The following is a 20,333-nucleotide window of genomic DNA, read 5'->3' on the forward strand; positions in this document are numbered from 1 at the left end:
TGGGGTTGAACTAGAAGACCAAGGTCCCTTCCAACTCTGTGTGTATGAAAAAAGGCACATGCGGCTTCCGGTTTGAGCTTCTTCAGCGACAGACCGAAACCTCGTCTCTGCGAGGCTTCGATCCGTGCTTGCCGCTGGAGCGCCCCGAGCTGGCTGGTTTCGGGGCTAAGCCACCCTGTAGAGGTGGTGAAGAGAGGGGAGACTGCCAGCAGGGTTGAGGAGAGCTGCATCTCTCCTCCCCAGCTGGCCATTACTCCCTTTCCCGAAGGCGGTTGCAGCGGTGGTCAGAAATGGCCACCACAAAGAAGAACTCAACCGGAAAAGAATGTGCAGGAGGAAGATAAGAAGAGAAAGTTTTGGTTGACCGGGTCAAACAGCAAAAGGAACAAATAAGGTACCCTGGAATTGAAACTATTAAAAAACAATAACATTGTTCCCTAAGAAGTTTTTTAAGCTGCGAAGGAGAGAGAAAAGGGAAAAGATTTGGTTTTCTCTTTTTCCTATACTGACAGCTAAGAGACTTAAGCAAGAAATTGGAAAAAAATCCACTTTGACATCAATAGGAAGAGAAAGTCGAAAAAGAAATAAGAAGATATAACTCAGGACTATCTGGATTACTTGATGATTTCTGGATTCTTGGTTATTGTTTTGAATGACTAAAATCAATCGGGTGGTTGTTTAAAACTGTTTAAAATGGCTCCACTTTTAGAAGAACTGAAAATGGAACTTAAAAAGTACAAAGAAGATGCACAAGAAGGGAGAGGTTCTTTTGGCTTCGTATTTCAGTTTTTAGAAATGGAGATTTGGAATTATGAGAAACAACAAGAAATGCCTGCAGAACAAGAAGATTGCGACAAAGAAGAAGCCATCTTTAATGAACAAGTAATCTTAGTTAAAGGGGGGAAAGAGAATGGAAAGTTTAAGATTGGGAAAAACAACTCCAAAAAAAAAAAAAAGAGTGAAAAATAAGTGTAAAATCAGAAAGCAACAGAAGAGGGAAATGCAGAAGAGAGAATTAGAACTAGAGAGACAAGGGGGTTAAAAAGGGGAGGGAGAAGATGAGAGGGAAGAAAGAAAGGAAAAGAAGTTATAAAGGACAGAAGCAAAATATAGAGAAACGGCCTATTTAGAGATAATGGGTGAAAACTTAATGGAAAAAGGGATTCTGCAAAGGTACATAAGATAGTATGGTTATATTAGAAACAAATAATTTTAGAAAATATGAAACAATGTATGATTAAAATGTCTGATAAAATAGCTACCGTAATTCAGTGGAATGCTTGTCAATAAATAAATGTAACAAAAGGTATATTTAATGATTTATAAAACATATGTGAAGAGAAATAAGGGAAAAATTAATTATGGAGATTATATGTGTTTTTAATGAAGTATGATATTTAATTGAAAAGAAGTGTTAAAGATGTTAAGATTTTAATGATTATTAATGATAGAACTGAACTGGAATGGAATGAGGGTTTATAATTACATATATTTACAATCTTTTTTTTAAAAAGAATATAGTGTGTATTATAAGAATGTACCAAGCAGAATTCGATTGGAAGTTATGTATTATGTATTATATTGAAGGTCATAAACTTAAGGTATATATTGAAGTTTAAATAAGAGTTGAATGGATGTAATTAAAAGATATAAAGGTGTCATACTCCAATTAGTAACTACAGGAGAAAATTTGTTTAATGAGAAAAGATAATATGAAATTGAAACAGGACAGACAAAAGTATAAATATAATGATTTGAATTGAGATGAGATAATCAAAATAAAATTGAGAAAATTAAAAGAGGGGAAAAACTATATAGAAAATGTAAAATAGTATAAGATATGGAATAGAATACAAAAAGGAGCATGAAATTGAGTTTTGTGTCTGTATAAATAAGTTCAACCCGGGACCATGCTATTTTCAAAAAAGATGTTTTACTTGTATTTTGTATGTGTGAAAACCCAAATAAAACTTTATTAAAAAAGAAAAGAAAAAGGGCACATGCTTTGCAAGCAAAAAGATCAAGGAGATGTGTGTGCTAAGAAGGCTCGATGAAAGGACTTGTATATTTGTCTTCACTATTCTAGGCATACCTGTTTGCACATCGTGTTTGATCCCCATCACAGAAATGGATGCATTTGCAATAGGATCTCCTTGTTGATCTGTCACTGTGCCCTTAATACCGCGATGTACCTGTAAGACACAGCCTTTAAGGTTGGAAAATTACATTTTTATTTTAAATGGCTTAGATGTTGCCTTTCCTGTGGTCATCTACCTCAGATCTCCAGGCTTCCAAAAAGTCCATTAAGCTACTATGAAAAGACAGGTGCCTGCTAAGAACTCAGGTGGCTCACAGAACATGCATGTATTCCAAGTTAGTGCACTAGATATTTTGCATAGTACGCAACGGGGAAAAAAGCATGTTCTGGTAATCTCCATCCACCAAAATGTTTGAGGGTGCTCAGAGAAGGACTGTAAAGGAACTAACCCTGTAAACACTGTCCAACCATCCAATATTTCTACTGTCCTTGAATAGCAGAGACAGAAGAGCTAACCAAGCTTTCAATGCTCCAGCGAAGTACATAAAAACAATGTAGTTTAGCAGATTAGGCACTAATCTTGAAGTAGAGATACTTAGATTTAAATACCTGTCCAGCCTAACAGTTTATTAAGTGACTTGGGGCCAGTCACTTAGCTCAAGATAATAAGTTCATTGGTTTATTGATGGGATAGTAAGTAGAGACTCTGCTCGAGACACCACCTTGAACTCCAAAGAAAAGATGGCTTATAAATGTAATTTTAAAATGTACATTAATCATTTCCCTCTTTTCCATTAAAATGACTATTTGGAGACAACAAAAGAAAGTACAACTATTTTCCATCTACTCTATCCAGCCAGCCAGCTGTGTTGTTGTTCCAAGTTGTTCTCTTCATGACTTGGTGAAGGACACTCACCTTCTTCTACTTCTACATGCAAGTAGAAGTAAAGGTATATTATTGGCTTAATCCTTATTGACTGAGCAGGTTATCAGGTGCACCTGATGTATATTGAGATACTCTAAGCACAAGGTGCTACTGTTCTATATCTGCCCTGTGTATCTGAAAAGGTTTGTTTACTGCCACTCTGTGGACCAATTCTGCACCTCACCTGCTCCATGAATGTCAGCAGAGATTCCTTGTTGTTTTCCCACTCCTGTGGAAGTTCACTTTCATGGGGAAATTTGTCACACCCAGGATAGATGGAGAGCTCCAGACAGTTGGAGTGTAGGTAGCTGAAATCATTCAGGGCTGAAAGAGTTAACAGGAAAAGGACATCACCTTCCACTCTCCACTTAAGGCCTTAATTCCCTTGACAAACTCACTTCTACAAGTTGTACAAAGACTGCAAAGTCAGGATGAAGTGAAATTTAGAAAACCCAATTGATGTTTAAACCCTCAAAGGGTGAGAAACCAAACTTCACGAGAGAACTGCTTAAACAATAAAGATATCCTATTTAATCTCATATTCTATTGGAGATCATACTGATCCAGAAATCTATCTAAACCTAGTGTCACCACTGCACATGCATGCATGCACACACATACAAGATTACAATTCTGAAATTTCCTTATGCCTTTAAATTCTTCAGCTTGCTAATTCTCCGTTCCTTTTTGTGTTCTACAAAATGGGAGGATACTTTGAACCAAAAAGATCAACATTGTAATGAAAAAAATATAGAATGCCTCTCATGTGCTCTATGCAAATTCAGAACCAAGCAGGAGAGGACCAAAAAGGCATTGGACAAACACGAGTTGAAAGCAAAAAGGAGGCAGGAGAACTTGAAAGAATCTTGTTTGAAATGTGTACATCCACATGCAGCTCTGTTTTATCAATAGCAGCACTTCTCCTAACAGATCAAACGGTTGAGGTTCCTTCTGCTTTTCTTCCATGCTTCATACTTACTGCCCGTTTGTGGTTTCCACTTGGCCCCATTGACAATCCCCATTCCATTGGTCACATCTTGATCCTGACAACCTCCACGAAACGTTTCCGTCATTGTGAGATGGGCCGATGCATAGGAAATCGCCAGCCAGCGGAAGATGGCATGGTCTGGGGTCTCTCTGACTTCTGGGTTTTCCTCTTCATAGTCTTCCAGGGATGGTGGCGGACCTACTTCATTCTCATTGATGGACCGAGCCATGTTAAAAGGATAGGTAATGAGTTTCTCTCCCCCTTGGAAGTTGGCACCAAGCACAAAGGGGATCTTCTCCATCCAGGCTAGGATGGCCTTCACCTCAACTGCCACCTGGGAGAAAAAGGTTCCAAAGTAAAGTCATGGATGCTGGAAAGAATGTGATCACACCACAATATTCCAATGAAAAATAAGTATTTTTTTTTCTTGTAAGCCATGATTAAGCTGCTTTTTTTTTCCATTTTAAAAGTGAAGCTATATAAAGTTCTACTTCAGTTTCCATCTCAACTCCTGGTGACTTCAAAAATCAATTTAGTTTTCTTAGTAATAGCACAGAACCAATCTCTCCTAGATAGCTTTTTCAACAACTAGCCTAAAGCCCTGTTCAGCTTTTCTAAAATCAGCCAGCCCAAGCAGATGGAAACAAACAAAAAAGGTTGGGTCACTCTTTTTAACTGATGGAAGCTTGTTAAAGAGAGTTCCAACTTAGAAGTAAGAAGATTTTTTTTATGACAGGGACAACAATTAATCAATGGAATAGCTTTCCACAGAGTTGTGGGTGTTCCATCACTGGAGAGGTTCAAAAATGGACTGGACAATTATTTGACTGGGATGGTATAAGGTCTCCTGCCTTGAGCAGGTAGTTGAACTAGAACAGAGGTCTCCAACCTTGGCAACTTTAAGACTTGTGGACTTCAACTCCCAGAATTCCTCAGCCAGTTGGCTGAGGAATTCTGGGAATTGAAGTCCACAAGTCTTAAAATTGCCAAGGTTGGAGATCCTTGAACTAGAAGACCTCTGAAGTCCCTTCCAGCCCCATGACTCTATATGTTTCTTGAACTGGATTATTTCTGGCTTTAAAAACCTCACATACATATTTTAGGGGTTTTTCCTGCACCAGCATGCTAGTTTTTCCTGCACCAGATGTTCACCCATCTTCTTCTGTCTGTGTACTTACTGCAGCATCTTCTGCAAGGTAGTGATCAGGAATTGGCATGTGGTGGTTGGGGACTCTGTGTGGTACCCATTTTCTCTCTTCTGCAGCCCAGAGGATGCTGTTGAGATCAGGGAAGTTCTCAAAGAGATCAAAGCCTTCTTCATTCCAATGTCCCAGAGCCCAACTCCCTAATTCTGAGCCCTGCAAAGAGGACGGTGATGACGTTATCCATTCAATTGTGTCCGACTCTTGGTGATTGTATGAGCCAGGTCTCTCCACATCTTTCAATCTTACACTAGTTCTTTGAGTTTTTCTATGCTCTGGCTGGTGTCAGTTTTGATGGTATCCAGCCACCATGTTTTTTGGCAGCCTGGTTTCCTTTTACTGCTAACTCTTCCAAACATAATTGCTTCCTCCAGTGAATTCCTCCATGTGACATGGACAAAATGTGTGGGAAAGAGGACATGCTTGCATAATCATATTCATGGGTAGGCCTTACATTTATTTTTTTTTGGTTTTTTTGTTGCTTTTTGAGACAGCCTCAATCACAAGTAGGCCTCCCTATTTTTGTTTGTTCCCTGTGGTGATGATGCCAAAAGCTTTCTAGAAACTGTTAAGGTGTGTATAAAACTAACATGGCAGTTGTATATAAACACTAACTTCAAATTTGCAAGGCTGAAAATTGCTTGGACGCTTTGCGCTCAACTTGGGCAGAAGACCTAATTCTGAAATGGCTCAACCAGCCAACTTTTTTGTTTTTCTAATGGAGAAAGCAAGGAACAGCAGTGCAAAGCCAAAGCAGATCTTAGTGTGCATAAATTTAGAAAGTTAGCAAACTGGTATAATTGTTGTTGTTGTTGTTGGCCCCAGCTCTCCTAGCTTGAGGTTCCCTCCATCTGTCTTTGGATTCCTTCAGCTCAGTCTACCGAGTCAGACTCACCATTTGGCTGGCAATCTCATAGCCATCAGGATTGAGCGACGGGACAAGGTGGATGCGGGTTTCCGTCACCAGGTTCCGGATGCGTGGATTTCCATCCTTGAACTCTTTGCATATAAACTGCATCAGCATAAGCAGCAGCTCCCGACCCAACACCTCGTTGCCATGGATGCCAGCTGTATAGCGGAATTCTGGCTCTCCTATAATAATCCAAAATGAAAAGCTGCTGATACTCCATTAGAAAAGGCAACAAAGAGCCCATATTTACACCAACACCCATCATGCTGTTCCTTCCTTTGGAAACCATGTTATGCAAAAGGCAGAAAGAAAGTAGAGGGCAAAACAAATTAGAAGCACATTTTATAAGGTAATGAATATATTTTCTTTTTATGACCCTATAATCCCTTTATTCAGGGTGGAGTGAGGGTGACTGAATGGAGCTGAGCGTTTACTGGCTGGATGCCCTTCCTGACACCTATGTGGAGTTTGCAGCAGCTATTTTGTCTTTGTGTCCTGTTAGAGAAACCTCTGCTGCTGCCTAGGATTGAACACTCAGCCTTCTGAGTGGTAGATGAGTGCCTTCACTTCTAGGCCACCACGCAGCTTCCACTTTACTTGAACTAATATTATATATATACTATTTACGTATAGCTTCAATTATTTATGACATTATCTCTATCAAGCATGACTACTTTTGTCTTTAATATCGTAATTTTTAGATCTGCAGGTAATCCTTGACTTAGAACTATTTGTTTAATAACTATTAGAAATTACAACAGGACAGAACTTCTGGTTTGAAGGGCTTCGGTGACAGACAGAAATCCGTGATCGTGCGCGGTTTCTGTCTGGGCTCGCCACTGGAGCGCCCCGAGCCGGCTGGTTTCGGGGCTAAGCCACCCTGTAGAGGTGGTGAAGAGGGGGGAGACCGCCAGCAGGGTCTAGGAGAGCTGCATCTCTCCTCCTCAGCTGGCCATTACTCCCTTTCCCGAAGGCGGTTGTAGCGGTGGTCAGAAATGGCCACCACAAAGGAGAACTCAACCGGAAAAGAATGTGCAGGAGGAAGATAAGAAGTGAAAGTTTTGGCTGACTGGGTTAAATTGTAAAAGCAACAACCAAGGTACCCTGGAATTTAAACTTACAAAAAATAACATCACTCCCAAAGAAGAGTTGGAAGCAGCGAAGGAAAGTGAAAAGGGAAAGGTTTGGCTTTTTTTTCCTTCTCTCTCCTTCCCTATACTGACAACTAAGAGACTTAAATAAGAAATCAGAAAAATCCGCTTTGACATCAATAGGCAATTAAGCTGAAAATAAAACAAAATGCCAAAGGGATAATAAAGATTTCTGGACATTAAAATTTTTCTTTTTCATAAGCAGGAAAGGAGAGAAAAAGAATAAGGGCAGGATCTGGAAGAGGGAGGAGACTGCCTGGAATTAAAAAGAATCTACAGTAAAACTTCAACAAGACTACTAAAAGATACATTTTAACTGAAACTTTGCAACTAAATAGTAACCCCAGGAAGAGAAAGTGAAAAAAAGAGCAAAAAAGAAACAGCTTGCATGTATTTGGATTATTTGGCGATCTTTTGATTCTTGGTTATTATATTTGAATGACTAAAATCAATCGGGTGGTTGTTTAAAAATTTATACAATGGCACCACTTCTGGATGAATTGAAAATGGAACTTAAAAAGTACAAAGAAGATGCACAAGAAGGGAAGGGTTCTTTTGGCTTTGTTTTTCAATTCTTAGAAATGGAGATTTGGAACTATGAGAAACAACAAGAAAAGACTGCAAAACAAGAAGACTGGGGCAAAGAAGAAGCCATCTTTAATGAACAAGCAATTTTATGTGGGGAAGAAAAAGGAAAGGGGGGAAAGAGAATGGAGAATTTAAGACTTAAAAAAACAACCAAAGAAAAGAAAAATAATTCGAAAAATAAGTATAATAAAGCAACAGAAAAGGGGAATACAGAAGAGAGAAATAGAGGTAGAGAGACAAGGGGGTAAAAAGGGGAGAGAGAAGAAGAGAGGGAAGAAGGAAAGGAAAAGAAGTTACAAAGGACTGGAGCAAGATATAGAGAAACAGGACCTATTTAGAGATAATGCGTGAAAATCTAACTGAAAAAGGGATTCTGTAAAGGTACATAAGATTGTATTGTTATATTAATAATAGAAATAACTTTAGAAAATTGGAAACAACGTATCATTAAAATGAGGGATAAAATAGTTAATGTAATTTAGTGAAATGTTTGTGAATAAAATAAGTGAAATAAAATAAATGAGAAAATTGAATTAGGAAGGAATGGGAACATTTTAATTAGTTAATGTTTTATAAAATATAAGTGAAGGGGGGGAATTAACTATGTGTTCCCATAGAAGTATGATATTTAATTGAAAAGTAATGTTAACGATGTTAAGACTTTAATGAATATTAATATTAATGATAGAATTGAATTGGAATGGAATGTTGCTTTAATTATATACATTTATCATTTTTTCTTTTTTTAAGAATACAGTGTGTATTTTAAGAATGTACCAAGCAGAATCCGAATGGAAGTTATGTATTATATTGAATGTTACAACTTTAGGGAAAAGATATAAAGGCGTCATACTCCAATCAGTAACTACAGGAGAATTTTTGTTTAATGAGAAAAGATAATAGATAATTGAAACAGGAAAGACAAAAAATATAAATACAATGATTTGAATTGAGATGAGATAATTAAAATAAAACTGAGAAAATTAAAAGAGGGGAGAAGCTATGCAGAAAATGTAAAATAGTAATAAGATATGGAATAGAATATAAAAATGAGCATGAACCTGAATTTGTGTCTGTACAAAGAAATGTAACCCGGGATTACGCTACTTTCAAAAAAGATGTTTTATTTGTATTTTTTTTTCTCTTTGTGAAAACTCAAATAAAATTTACAAAAAAAAAAAAGAAAAAGAAAGAAATTACAACAGGACTGAATAAAATGGCTTATGACCAGTCTTCACATTTATGACCATTACAGCATCCCGACAGTCATATGATCAAAGTTCAGGTGCTTGGCAACCACCATGAATTTATGACAGTCGCAGCATCCCATGGTCATAGGATTGTCATTTGCAACCTTCCCAGCTGCCGGGAAAGCCAGATTGACTTAATGACTGCAAGATTCACTTATCAACCACACTGATTTGTTTAACAACCATGGCAAAAAAAATATCATTGAATGCTATCAACACTTAACTTATTAACACCCTTCTGAAAATAACAAGTAAAATTTGTATGTCATATTGTGCATATATGTATGTATGTATGTATCTTTGGTTATTCGGGTTTTCTCCCGCGTAAAATTGGAAGTATCCTGGCGACGTTTCGACGAAATCTCATTCGTCATTTTCAGGCTTGTGTCTTTGGCTTTGTGCTTCTCATACAAATACCCGCGAAAACCTCAGAAAACATATATATATATATTTCTTAAGTTTATGTTATGTCTCTGTGTGTACACACCGACTCTTCTCTTGAACTAAGACAAAAAGATCTGTGATCCAATCTGCCTAATATTTTGGGATGTCTGCCTCTGTGGGGCCTGGCCTGCCAACGGCAGTGGGATTCTTACCCAGTTCATGCTCGCCTGGATTATCGGATATCTCCATAGCGTAGATCTTAAGTCCTCGAAAGCTTTTGCCAATATTGTAGATGCGGGTGATGGTGGGACATTCTTCATTCACTACTTTCATCAGCTGCAAGGAAAGAAAACAACGGTACTCCCAGCCCGAAAATTAAAGTTAGAGATGGGATTAGACTAGGAGTGGGTTAATGGAAGCTTTTGAACCATTCACAACCTGCAACGGTGCTGAACTCCACCCAAGGAGAATTCATAGGGCATACAATCCATCTCAGACACACTGCTGCACTCAAATTGAAATTGAAACTTTAGTGGATATGTCACCTACTATTTTTTAACCTCTTTACTTGCCTAAATCCTGTCTCCAAAGCAGCATTTCTTGAAGAGTAAAGATCTTTTTCGACATGCATATTTACCTGTCTCATATCCTTGTAGTTGTGATGGCGAAAGTCCAGGTTGTCCACTGATGTCATCACTTCGTTTTGCAAACTGTAATAGTTGTGCATGCCTGCGAAAAGAGAGGGGGAGCGGGAAGGGAAGAACAGATTAAACATGGCTGGAACTTTAATATCAAATCTTCTCCCTTTGATACCAAATGAATAGCTGCTTTATTACCCAGTCAGAATTTTAGCTCCAATTAGAGCAGTTTTGCTAGCAGCAGACCTCTAAGAGTTTAGTCTTTCCCATCACCTTCCGCAAATTACCTTCTTTTTAAATGGTCATTTTGAACTGGACAAGGGACCAAGGACTACTGTTTCTTCCATACTTACTGGAGAGGGGACAGCCCAGAACTTCCAATCTCATACAGAGACTACCATTCCACGTCAATGGATAGAGCCGAATATAACGGGCCACCTTCGGTTCTGGAAATTCGGTCATTACTGGAGTGTCTCTGTCAACATTTCCATAAAAAAGCTAGAAAAGAGAGAAGGAGAAACAGGGAAAGCTTTTTTTGTTTTGATTTTTTGCCAATCAAGAAGATCCAGCTACCATATAATCCTTAAGCCTCTCATTTTTCTTTTGTTCAAAATCTTTCTAATGTACTTTAGCACTTTAGAGTCCTTTGGACATATGTCCATGAAAAGAAGTATTTTTAAAAAAAAATCTGCCACACTTTTCATATCAATTGGTGCTCCCTTGAACAATTTTTAAATAGTTTTGATTGTCCTATGAGTTTGCACCATCAAGCGTGATCATTTTCTCTGCAGTCCTCTGGAAATTAATCTTGAAATTGATAGACAGATTTGCAAATAAAGTAAATAAACCAAAGTAAAGAGTGACTATGGTCCTCAAACTTTCTCAACCCCCTTGAATTCAACAGCACAGTACAGGTCCTGGCTAATCAGGATAAAGTTAATCAAAGATAAAGTCAGACTGACTTTTTCTACTTGACATCCTTTAGCTTGTTAGGACTAGAACCTCCATAATTCCCAGCCCGCAGAGTCACTGCCAATTTTGGGAATTGCTGTTTCAGCCCATCTGGACGCAGTCAGTCAGGTGTGAATAACATTGTTAAAAGACAAACCATTTCACATCAGGCACCAGAAGGCTTTTCCAAGATCAAATACATACCATTTCTTCATAACCATTACTGTACATGAGCCAGTTCTGGCTATCGTTGCTAAAGCCAATGTAGAAAGTGGTGACAAAGTCCTCACTAGGACAGACAAAAGAGAAAGAGAAAATGAATCAATGGGAGCTAGAAAGCTCATTGGAGGCAACATCAGTGTTCTCATCTCTCCCCCTTTTAAGAAAACCAGAATTCTAGTCTTGATGAAGAGAACCTGAATATATGGGAGTGATGCTTGGTAAGGACTCAGAAGCCAGGAGATGGTCCAGAAAATCTTCCTTTCAGTGGCCTAGAGGTGGAGCTCTCGCTTCACAATCAGGAGGCTGTGAGTTCGATCCTAGGTAGAGACTAGATGACCTCCAAGGTCCCTTATTATTCTATGATCTACTTCCACTAATCAAACTGGAATGCCCCAATCCTATTTGCTCATTATAGCAATAATTATACAATAAGCAATTATAAATTCTTACTTAATACTGTACCCATCATCTAGAATTCATTTTCTTCTTTAGTTGCAGAATTGTAGAGCATGTGGAGATCTAATACAGAGCAACACTATATTGTGGTCCACTTTTCCCATCCACATCCATTTATTTCTCCCATTCAACTGATTCTCCAAGACCCCACACATACAGCAGACTTGCCCAGACCCTCACATACTGGAGCAGAGAATCCCGGCCTTGGGTGATGACGCCCGTGAACTTGGTAATTCGCCTAGTATCCACTTGGATCCACTGTGTGCTACTGTCATCTTCTGCACACCATGCGCCATCAAAGTAATCATTCTCATTGGATCCAGCCTGGAGGGGCAAAACATAATAAGGAAAGCACAGAAGTACATCTTTAAATCAGCACTGAACTGATTTAATGCATGCAAAGCATGCAAATTGTTCAACTTTCTGGGAAAAGATGTATTTTAACAGATTAACAGAGTTGGAAGGGACCTTGTAAGTCATCTAGTCCAACCCCCCACCCAAGCAGCAAACCCTACACCATTTCTGACAGATGGAAGTCCAGTCTCTTCTTGAAAGCCTCCTGTGATGCCTTCACAACTTCTGAAGGCAAGCTGTTCCATTGGTTGATTGTTCTCACTGTCAGAAATTTATCCTTATTTCCAGGTTGAATCTCTCCTTGTTCAGTTTCCATCCATTATTCCTTGTTTGGCCTTTGGAAAATAGGTTGATTCCACTCCTCTCTGTAACAGTCCCTCAAATATTGGAAGACTGTTATCATGTCACCTCTGGTCCTTCTCTTCACTAGACTAGTCATGCCCAATTCCTGCGATCATTCATTGTATCTTTTAGCCTCCAGTCCCCTGATCATCCTGGTTGCTCTTCTCTGCATTCTTTCTAGAGTCTCAACATATATTTTTGTGGTGTGGTGACAAAAACTGGATGCAGTACTCTAGGTGTGGTCTTACTAAGGCTTTATAGAGTGGTATTAGTATCTCATTTGATCTTGATTGTATCTCTCTGTTAATGCAACTTAGGATTGCATTGTTTGTTTTGGCTGCTGCCACACACTCTTGGCTCATATTTAATTGGTTGTCCACTAAGACTCCAAGATCCCTCTCACAGTTACTGCTATTAAGCCTGGCTTCACCCAGTCTATATGTGTACTTTTGGTTTTTCTTGCCTAAGTGCTAAGTACTTTTCTCTACATTGAATTTCATTTTGTTAGATATGGCCCAGTGCTCAAGTCTGTCAAGATCCATCTGGATCTTGAGCCTATCATTTAGGATGTTGGCTATTCCTGCCAGTTTAGTATCATCTGCAAATTTGGTAAGTCCCCTTCTATTCCCTCATCTAAGTCATTTATGTAAGATATTGAAGTGTACTGGGCCTAAGATGGAACCTTGTGGTACCCCAGTGCTTACTTCCCTCCATGTAGACATAGTACTATTAAGGATTACTCATTGAGCATGATTTGTCAGCCAGTTACAAATCCATCTGATAGTGATGATATCTATCCTACTTTTTTCTAGCTTACCATGAAGTAGGTTGTGGTCTTCTTTGTCGAATGCCTTGTTGAAGTCAAAGTATACTATGTCCACAGTATTTTGCTGATCCACTAATTTAGTCACTGTGTTGAATGAAGCGAGTAATTGCTAACACCCAGAATTGCTGGGAATTTGGCAGCAAATAAATTTAAATTATGGATGGTCACCCAGTCAGCTAGATGTTTAAACTAGATTTGACATTTTGTCCACCTATTGACCCCTTCCCAAGGATCTAGGGCAGGCAGATGCTGTTGGTTAATACTATTTAATAATATCATTGAAGGATGCAAACTGTTCCTAGTAAAACTGCCTTTTGCAATTGACTGATGATGGTGACTTTGTCAATGCCAATGATGTTCAAGTGGTGTTCTTAATGCTTGGGAATTTGAATCAAGGTATCTATATTACTACTGGTACTATCTTTACTTTCTTCTGCCATAGGTATTCTACTTCTATTCTACTTCTATTTTGTGATTTTTCTCCATTCTTTCTCTTCCCTTCTGCTTTCTCCAGGTATTACAAAGGCCACTATCCAGACTTTTAATTTACATATTAATATCATTTCAGAGACATAGATTTACTACTTGAGATATCAATTCCAGGAAATACCTGCATATTGAGACGTCCACGCTGAGCTCCTAAACCATGTCGCAGCATGGAAGAAGACAAGATCTGATCATCCTCAATTCGATGAGATTCCATTCCAATGGGAGGGCATTCTAAAAATCGAAAGACACAGACAGGTCACACTTGTAGACACTTTGATAAGCAGCTGCTGCATCAGTTGTCCAAAAAAACTCTGAAAGGAACACTTTTGAACCGGTATATAGTCAAGCAAAGACCTTCAAACGGCAAAATACAGAATGATTAGGATTTCACAAATAGATACAATCAGTTGCATTGACGCATCTTTTACTCCTATGTACAGGTAATTCTTATCTTACAACCAGAGTATTTGCCCCCTCTTATACTAAACAGAATCAAGGTGGGGTTACATTGAGTCTCTTTCTCACACTCCCTTCTTTCCCAAGACTGAGGTGCTCATTTCTCATTTGTTTTCTCTCAACAGTTCTTCTACCAACTCTCACATTCCTTTGACAGTGTGATCCCTACATTCCTTTACACTTACTTATTTTCTCTTCTGGAGTCCACACATTTTCATCAGTTTCCCATTTTTTCCCTCCTGTTTTCTTTGGCTTCCCTGCATGCAAGGAAGAGGCAAAAGAGAAGTTATTCAAGTAGGAAAGAAAGCAACCAAGAAGATAAAAGACAGTAATTGAGAAACTGATGCATGAAGGGGAGGCACTGGATAGATAAATGTTAGAGATATCTCTCCAATCTTCTGAAGTCTATGATCCTAAGTTCACTCATAGGAGCTGCTTGGCAGAACCTAAGCACCAATTACTCTGCACCAATGTAACACTAGAGCAAATAATCTTTAAATTACAAGCTCATGAAAATGCTCCTCTCTTCTTTCTGAAGCTTACTCACCTTTCTCCTTGCTTTTCTCCTCTGTCCATTTGTTCTCCTCTGTCTCGCCCTCCTCTTCCTCCTTGCTACTGCCTCCTCCTTTCTTAGGTTTCTCTGATCCAGAGCAAAGAGAAAAAGTGTTAATATCAGGCACTGAGATTCCCAACAGTGCAGACTCAATCTTTCTCACGTTCTTGTTTGTTGGGGCAAATGTACAGATAAGGAAGATAAGTGACTGAAAAGCAATCTGATGGAAATGTTTTAAAGCCAAAGTGGTGGCTTACAATTGATGGAGAAGTGATAATCATGCAGATGTGTTAATTCATGGAGGAAGTTATTGGGGCAGAGTTGCAGGGACACCAATGTTGACTCCCTTCCTTGCTTAAAATTGAGAAGGTTGGGATGGTCCAGTGTGGTGGCCTCACAATCAGGAGACTGAGTTCGATCCTAGGTAGAGGCTAATATTTGGAATAGCCTCATCTACTTGAGCAGGGGTTGGACTAGATGGCCTCCAAGGTCCCTTCCAACTCTGTTATTCTATGTTTAAAACTCAACCTGGGATCTGCCACATCTTGGGTCAACCAGTTCATCCAATTCACATTCCCTCCTAACAACAAACCCCTTCCTGCAGAATCAAGCCAACCCAGTTTCCATGTCCTCATTTGGTTTGAGTTTCTCCTCATCTTCTCCATCTCACCTTCATCTGTTTCACTGGGGAATTTTTTGGGCTCCTGGGGAGGCAGACCATAATCCACTACAGGGGAAAATGAAATCAGAAATGCAGTTAAAGGAGTATTCAGGGTCTCCACAGTTTCACCATCCTTTCAAACTGAGCTATTCCAACTTCATGATAGATATATTCATAGGGATTTTTTTCAATGTGTATATTTCATCAGCATGATTCAAAACTGTCTCCATAGCCTAGATATTCTCTAGAAATATGGACTTTCCTGCCAACATATTTTGGAATGAGATGTTTCAGCATGTTTGTACACTATTACTTTGGATAAGGCTGATCTAAAGACCATGGTGCAGCAATTACATCTGGTCTTGGCCACTTCAGAAATGTATGTATATTGTTATAAATTTCTGAGAAGGCAGAAAAAAAATGGAGCAAATAAATACTCCACTATATAATCATTAATTTAACTTTTCTCCAAATCCTAAAAGGTTAATTCATCCAGGCCTTTCTCAAAGTCATCAGTTTATTTCATGACCAAGTTAGCACAGCCCAGTATGAATAAAGAAGTTTAAAACCTATATTGTAGTCACCTAACTGGTCTTCAGAATGTTGAAGAATATTGCCCTCTTCCACCCCATGGTCCCAGCAAAATCAGTTACAGAGGGAATTTTTGGCAGCAGGGAAAGAAATAACACAATATTCTCTATTGCAATTGCTGAGCTGTTCCATATTAATAGTTTCATAATAAACAAAGAATGAAGTGTACATAAAAGAAAATTCTTGGGACCCTTTCCAACTGGAGGTTCAAGAATACCAAAATGGATGTGCACCTGTTGAAGACCAAGTTGACCTTTCAGATTTATCTCTTCTGACAAAGATCCACTATAATCTTGCTGTGTTGGGAAGTCTACTGAGGTACATTAAAGCAACACCAGGACCCATTCCACCTTCCTAGCTGAAAGGGGGCAGTTAACTGAGGAACATCTCTGCATTGTTTCATCTATGCCATTCTTCCTCAGCCTGGTTCTTCCTGGATGTGGCTCATGGGCAAGATAGCTGGGAAGAAGAAAATTGTAGCCCCACACAACAGTCAAGCACCAATAAGGAGAATTCTGCTCCAAGCCACGTGCTTGCCTAAAAACTCCAATGATCGCTCAGGAACATTGGAGAAATTGCAAAAGAAGAGTCTATGTGAAGGAGATTCATCTTGGGAGAAAGAAATTAATCAGCAGAATAATGCTGATTCTTCTTCTTTTATGACTCTTCCATAAAATACATGAAATAGCACATACCATCTTCATAATCTGGCAGCTGTATCCCTCCATCATAATGACTCTCGAAAGGAGGGATGGGAGGTTCCTCCACCTTCTCTGCTGAGCAAAACAGAAACAGTAGTTGGATTCCAAAGAGGCAACAACTCTTTGGTTAAAGGTCCTGTGGAAGAAGCCTGTTTACATCCAGCTTGAATACTCCAATAAAAGTCCAGGATCATTTTCATTTATGAAAACTTACTTGTTTATTAAACACATAACATGATATTACTGAGGTGAAACTAACTCTGAATTTATCTAGCATCAGTTCACAATATTAAACAATGAATTTCCCAGTCCAACCCCCAGGATCCCACATAAAGTATGTAAACAAGTTCTCTTATTATGGGAACCATCTGCCTTTCTCTTCACATCTGTTAATAAGTCCTTGAAAAGTTTCCACATTTCCACAAGCTTCTGTGGGACTGCAGGAGTTTCATTTCTCCAACTAACCCATTTGTAATAAACACCTCCCCATCTATAATGACAAGTTGAAATGAATGAGGCAGATAGCTGCCAATGTTTCACTCTTGCCAAAGGCATTTCTAAGCAGACCATGCTTGTGGATCTTTTGCTACTACCAATTGTCCCAATATTAAGTGTTTAGAAGAACAGAAACACATGGCCAGCAGACATCAAATTGGAGACCATGAAATATCTTCTGCCTCTCTTGTAACTCAGAGCAGGAGGAAGTGGGTGAAAATTCCCATTACATGAAGTTGATCGGGAAGAGATTATCCAGTTAAAATTAGCTGTGCAACCCTGAGCAATCTGAGTGTGTGTGCATGCATGCACATCTTTGAGTCAGTGTTGACTCTTGGCAGCTGTGTGGACAAGTCCCTGCAATTTTCTTGGCAAGATTTCAGAAGTGCTTTGCCATTGCTTCCTTCCTTAGGGCTGAAAGAGAGGGCTTGGCCCAAGGACACCCAGATAGGTTTGTGTCTAAAGCAGGACTAGAACTTTTGGACTCCCAGTTTCTAGCCTGGTGCCTTAATCACTGCATCAACCTGGTTCTCTACTAATCAGAAGGTTGATTTTTTTTTTAATGAAAAAAGATTGGCAGGCTTCCAAGGTCACCATTTTCCATTTGTGTGTGAAACTAAATTCCTCAGTGTTTTAAGCTTTATGAACTTTCAATATGTACCTAGATAGGGAAGGAGAAACTCTCCCCAAGGAAGTGGAAAGAAATGGGCTAAATATCCCCCTAGAGTGGTGTTTCTGAACCTTGGCAACTTGGAGATGTATGGACTTCAATTCCCAGAACTGAAAAGAGTTGAATGCACACATCTTAAACTTCTCAAGGTTAAGAAACATTGTCCTACAGCACCATGCCCACTACAAACCTCAGTGAGAAACCATAATAATGACAACAATTATTACAATACAACACATACATACAGCAATTATTACAATACAATACAATACATTATAACAATTTGTCCTAGCCATCCACCAAAATGACCACCTATTGCTGATGGTGTAAAAACAGTGGCTTTCCAAGGATTCAATAACTTTCCCAGCATTATCTTAAAACCCCAAGCCAATAAAGGGTCATTTTATTCCTTGCAACACTGTGAAATGTTTCATCATTAGACTGAGAAGCATCTTCTTGCCTGCCTCTGTCTCTCAACCTCCTTGTATTTTTGAACCTTCTGGTGAAATGATAGGGAGCCCAAGGATACCTACTTGGTTTCTCCTCTGGTTCCAGCCTGGGTCTCTCAGGTTTCTTTTTCGATGGTTTTTTGGGTTTTTTCTCACGCCGGACATATTGATCTGTACAAAGAAAAAGGATTTCATCAGAAGGAGACCGGGAGGTTGTAAGGGAGGAGATTCCATCCATGCATTTCACCCTATGTTCTATTTTCTCTTCTTAAAGCTATGGAAGGTCTCAGCAGTTTATTTATTCATTTGTATCCTGCCTGTATTGTTTTTATAAATAACTCAGGGCGGCAAATATATCCAAACACAGCTTCATTCCCCTATTTTGCCCACAACAACCACCTTGTGCAGTGGGTTGGGTTGAATGAGTATGACTGGCCCAAGATCACCCAGCTCCCTTTCATGCCTAAGGTGGAACTAAAACTCAGAGTCTCCTATTATGATTAGCCCAAAGGCACTCAGGTGGCTTTCATGGCTAAGGCAGGACTTGAACTCACAGGCTCTTGCTTTCTAGCCTGGTGCCTTAAACACTAGACCAAATTGGCTCTCTCAGTTAACGAGAGGGACTGTTACTTTGGATAAAATGAACCAGTGGTCTGTCAGATCTGATGTCATAATCTGGGAGTCCTGCAGACACAGAGGCCTCAGCATGCAGAACCTTCCACAATGCTATCAGAGGTGGGAACTCCAGGAGCCGAATCTCACATGACTTGAGGGAATCCAGATTGAGGAAGGTAGTCATATCCAATAAGACAGACTTTCATGGCCAAGTTGGCCAGAGAGTTTTTGAGGTCTCATTGCAACAGATTTAAGGCCAAATGTCATGCTCACACAACATGGGAAAGTCAAGAAAGTCATTTTGGGCTCAGAACAATTGCAAATGTATCTATCAAAACAGCAGAGAATCTGATTTTTTCCAAGTTTATCAATTGCAACTGTTCAGAGTCACTTGAACTATGAGATGGACAGAAAATAAAATAAAGAAAATTATTGTGAATCCATTCTGGAGCCTAACACAACTCTAACAAAATCCAGCTTGCAACTGCATCTCTCCATTAATCCCTTTTTGACAACAGTGCTGGGAATAGCCCTCTTTTGTCCACTCAGTCCTGGAGGGGCAGGGGAATGTGCAAGCCAAAACTTCAGGAAGTGCCAGTGAGAAGTGAGCATATATAAAGTCGTAATTGTTTAACTTTATAACTGGAGAGACGGAAGCATTCAGACTCCTGGGCTTCCTAACTCAGTGGTTGGCATAAAATAAGGAAATAAGAAAATACTTTTTCACCCAACCCTGATGCTGGGTAGATCTACATTTGTTTTGGCAAAATCTCTCTCATCAGTCAAACATTATTCAGAAAACGCTGGGCATTTTCCATTCATGTAGGCCAAACTAAAGCCAGAGCACATGAGGCGGAAATGAAGGGTAAGTCTGAAAGATGAGGGGGAGGGAAAATTTCTGTGGTGCTGAACTGCTCCCTTCTAAGCCAGATTCAAGGCAGTGCAATATGGTAAGCATGATGATGATGATGATGACATCAACTACAACTACGACTACCACTACGCATCCATAATTTCTGCCATGTACAAAAGGAACTGACTTTCACAGCAGAGATCAAGCCAGGATCCGCCTTGATTTCCAATTCACAGCATGGAGCTAAAATAGTTTTTCTGCAGCTCTTAAATGTTCTCTTTCTCTTTTTCTCAAATGCCTAAATGGGAGCAATAGTTTTCTTCTGAAATGTGGCTTGGAGAATTTTCGACGCATGTGTCTGCAGGGCAGAAACAGGCAACATAATGCTCCCTTTATGCTTTCAAAAATTCAGTGCAACTGGGCCATAGCCCCTCTCTTGGTAGAAGATGATCCCAAAAGGCAGTCTAGATTCTCACTGGGGTTGACATGAAAGAGCAGGAAAGAACAGACCTGCTTGGTCCAGGGAGGTGAGGCACAGACAATAAGGAGAATATAGGTAGCCCTTGGCTTAGAGC

The 20,333-nt window shown here is 39.4% G+C and overlaps 1 protein-coding gene across 2 annotated transcripts in view; it reads right to left on the minus strand.

Moving 5' to 3' along the window:
• Positions 1-20,333, minus strand: part of AEBP1 (AE binding protein 1) — a 34,386-nt gene that overhangs the window by 2,412 nt on the left and 11,641 nt on the right. The window contains exons 6-21 of one of the 2 annotated variants that reach the window (XM_026671392.2): positions 18,375-18,461; positions 16,671-16,748; positions 15,394-15,450; positions 14,718-14,810; positions 14,356-14,427; positions 13,836-13,945; positions 11,888-12,027; positions 11,230-11,314; positions 10,428-10,572; positions 10,074-10,165; positions 9,649-9,772; positions 6,049-6,245; positions 5,130-5,309; positions 3,943-4,285; positions 3,148-3,287; positions 2,093-2,192 (exon numbers count right to left, since the gene is read on the minus strand). In XM_026671392.2, the coding sequence (XP_026527177.2) occupies positions 2,093-2,192; positions 3,148-3,287; positions 3,943-4,285; positions 5,130-5,309; positions 6,049-6,245; positions 9,649-9,772; positions 10,074-10,165; positions 10,428-10,572; positions 11,230-11,314; positions 11,888-12,027; positions 13,836-13,945; positions 14,356-14,427; positions 14,718-14,810; positions 15,394-15,450; positions 16,671-16,748; positions 18,375-18,461 (2,043 nt within the window). Of the gene's footprint in view, positions 1-2,092; positions 2,193-3,147; positions 3,288-3,942; positions 4,286-5,129; positions 5,310-6,048; positions 6,246-9,648; positions 9,773-10,073; positions 10,166-10,427; positions 10,573-11,229; positions 11,315-11,887; positions 12,028-13,835; positions 13,946-14,355; positions 14,428-14,717; positions 14,811-15,393; positions 15,451-16,670; positions 16,752-18,374; positions 18,462-20,333 lie in introns of both variants that reach the window. The other variant, XM_087969680.1, reaches the window with a different exon arrangement.

Source organism: Notechis scutatus, chromosome 7 (assembly GCF_049901735.1).
Source record: "Notechis scutatus isolate UNSWTSFEM ecotype Mainland chromosome 7, rNotScu1.2, whole genome shotgun sequence".
Classification (NCBI taxonomy): Eukaryota; Metazoa; Chordata; class Lepidosauria; order Squamata; family Elapidae; genus Notechis; species Notechis scutatus.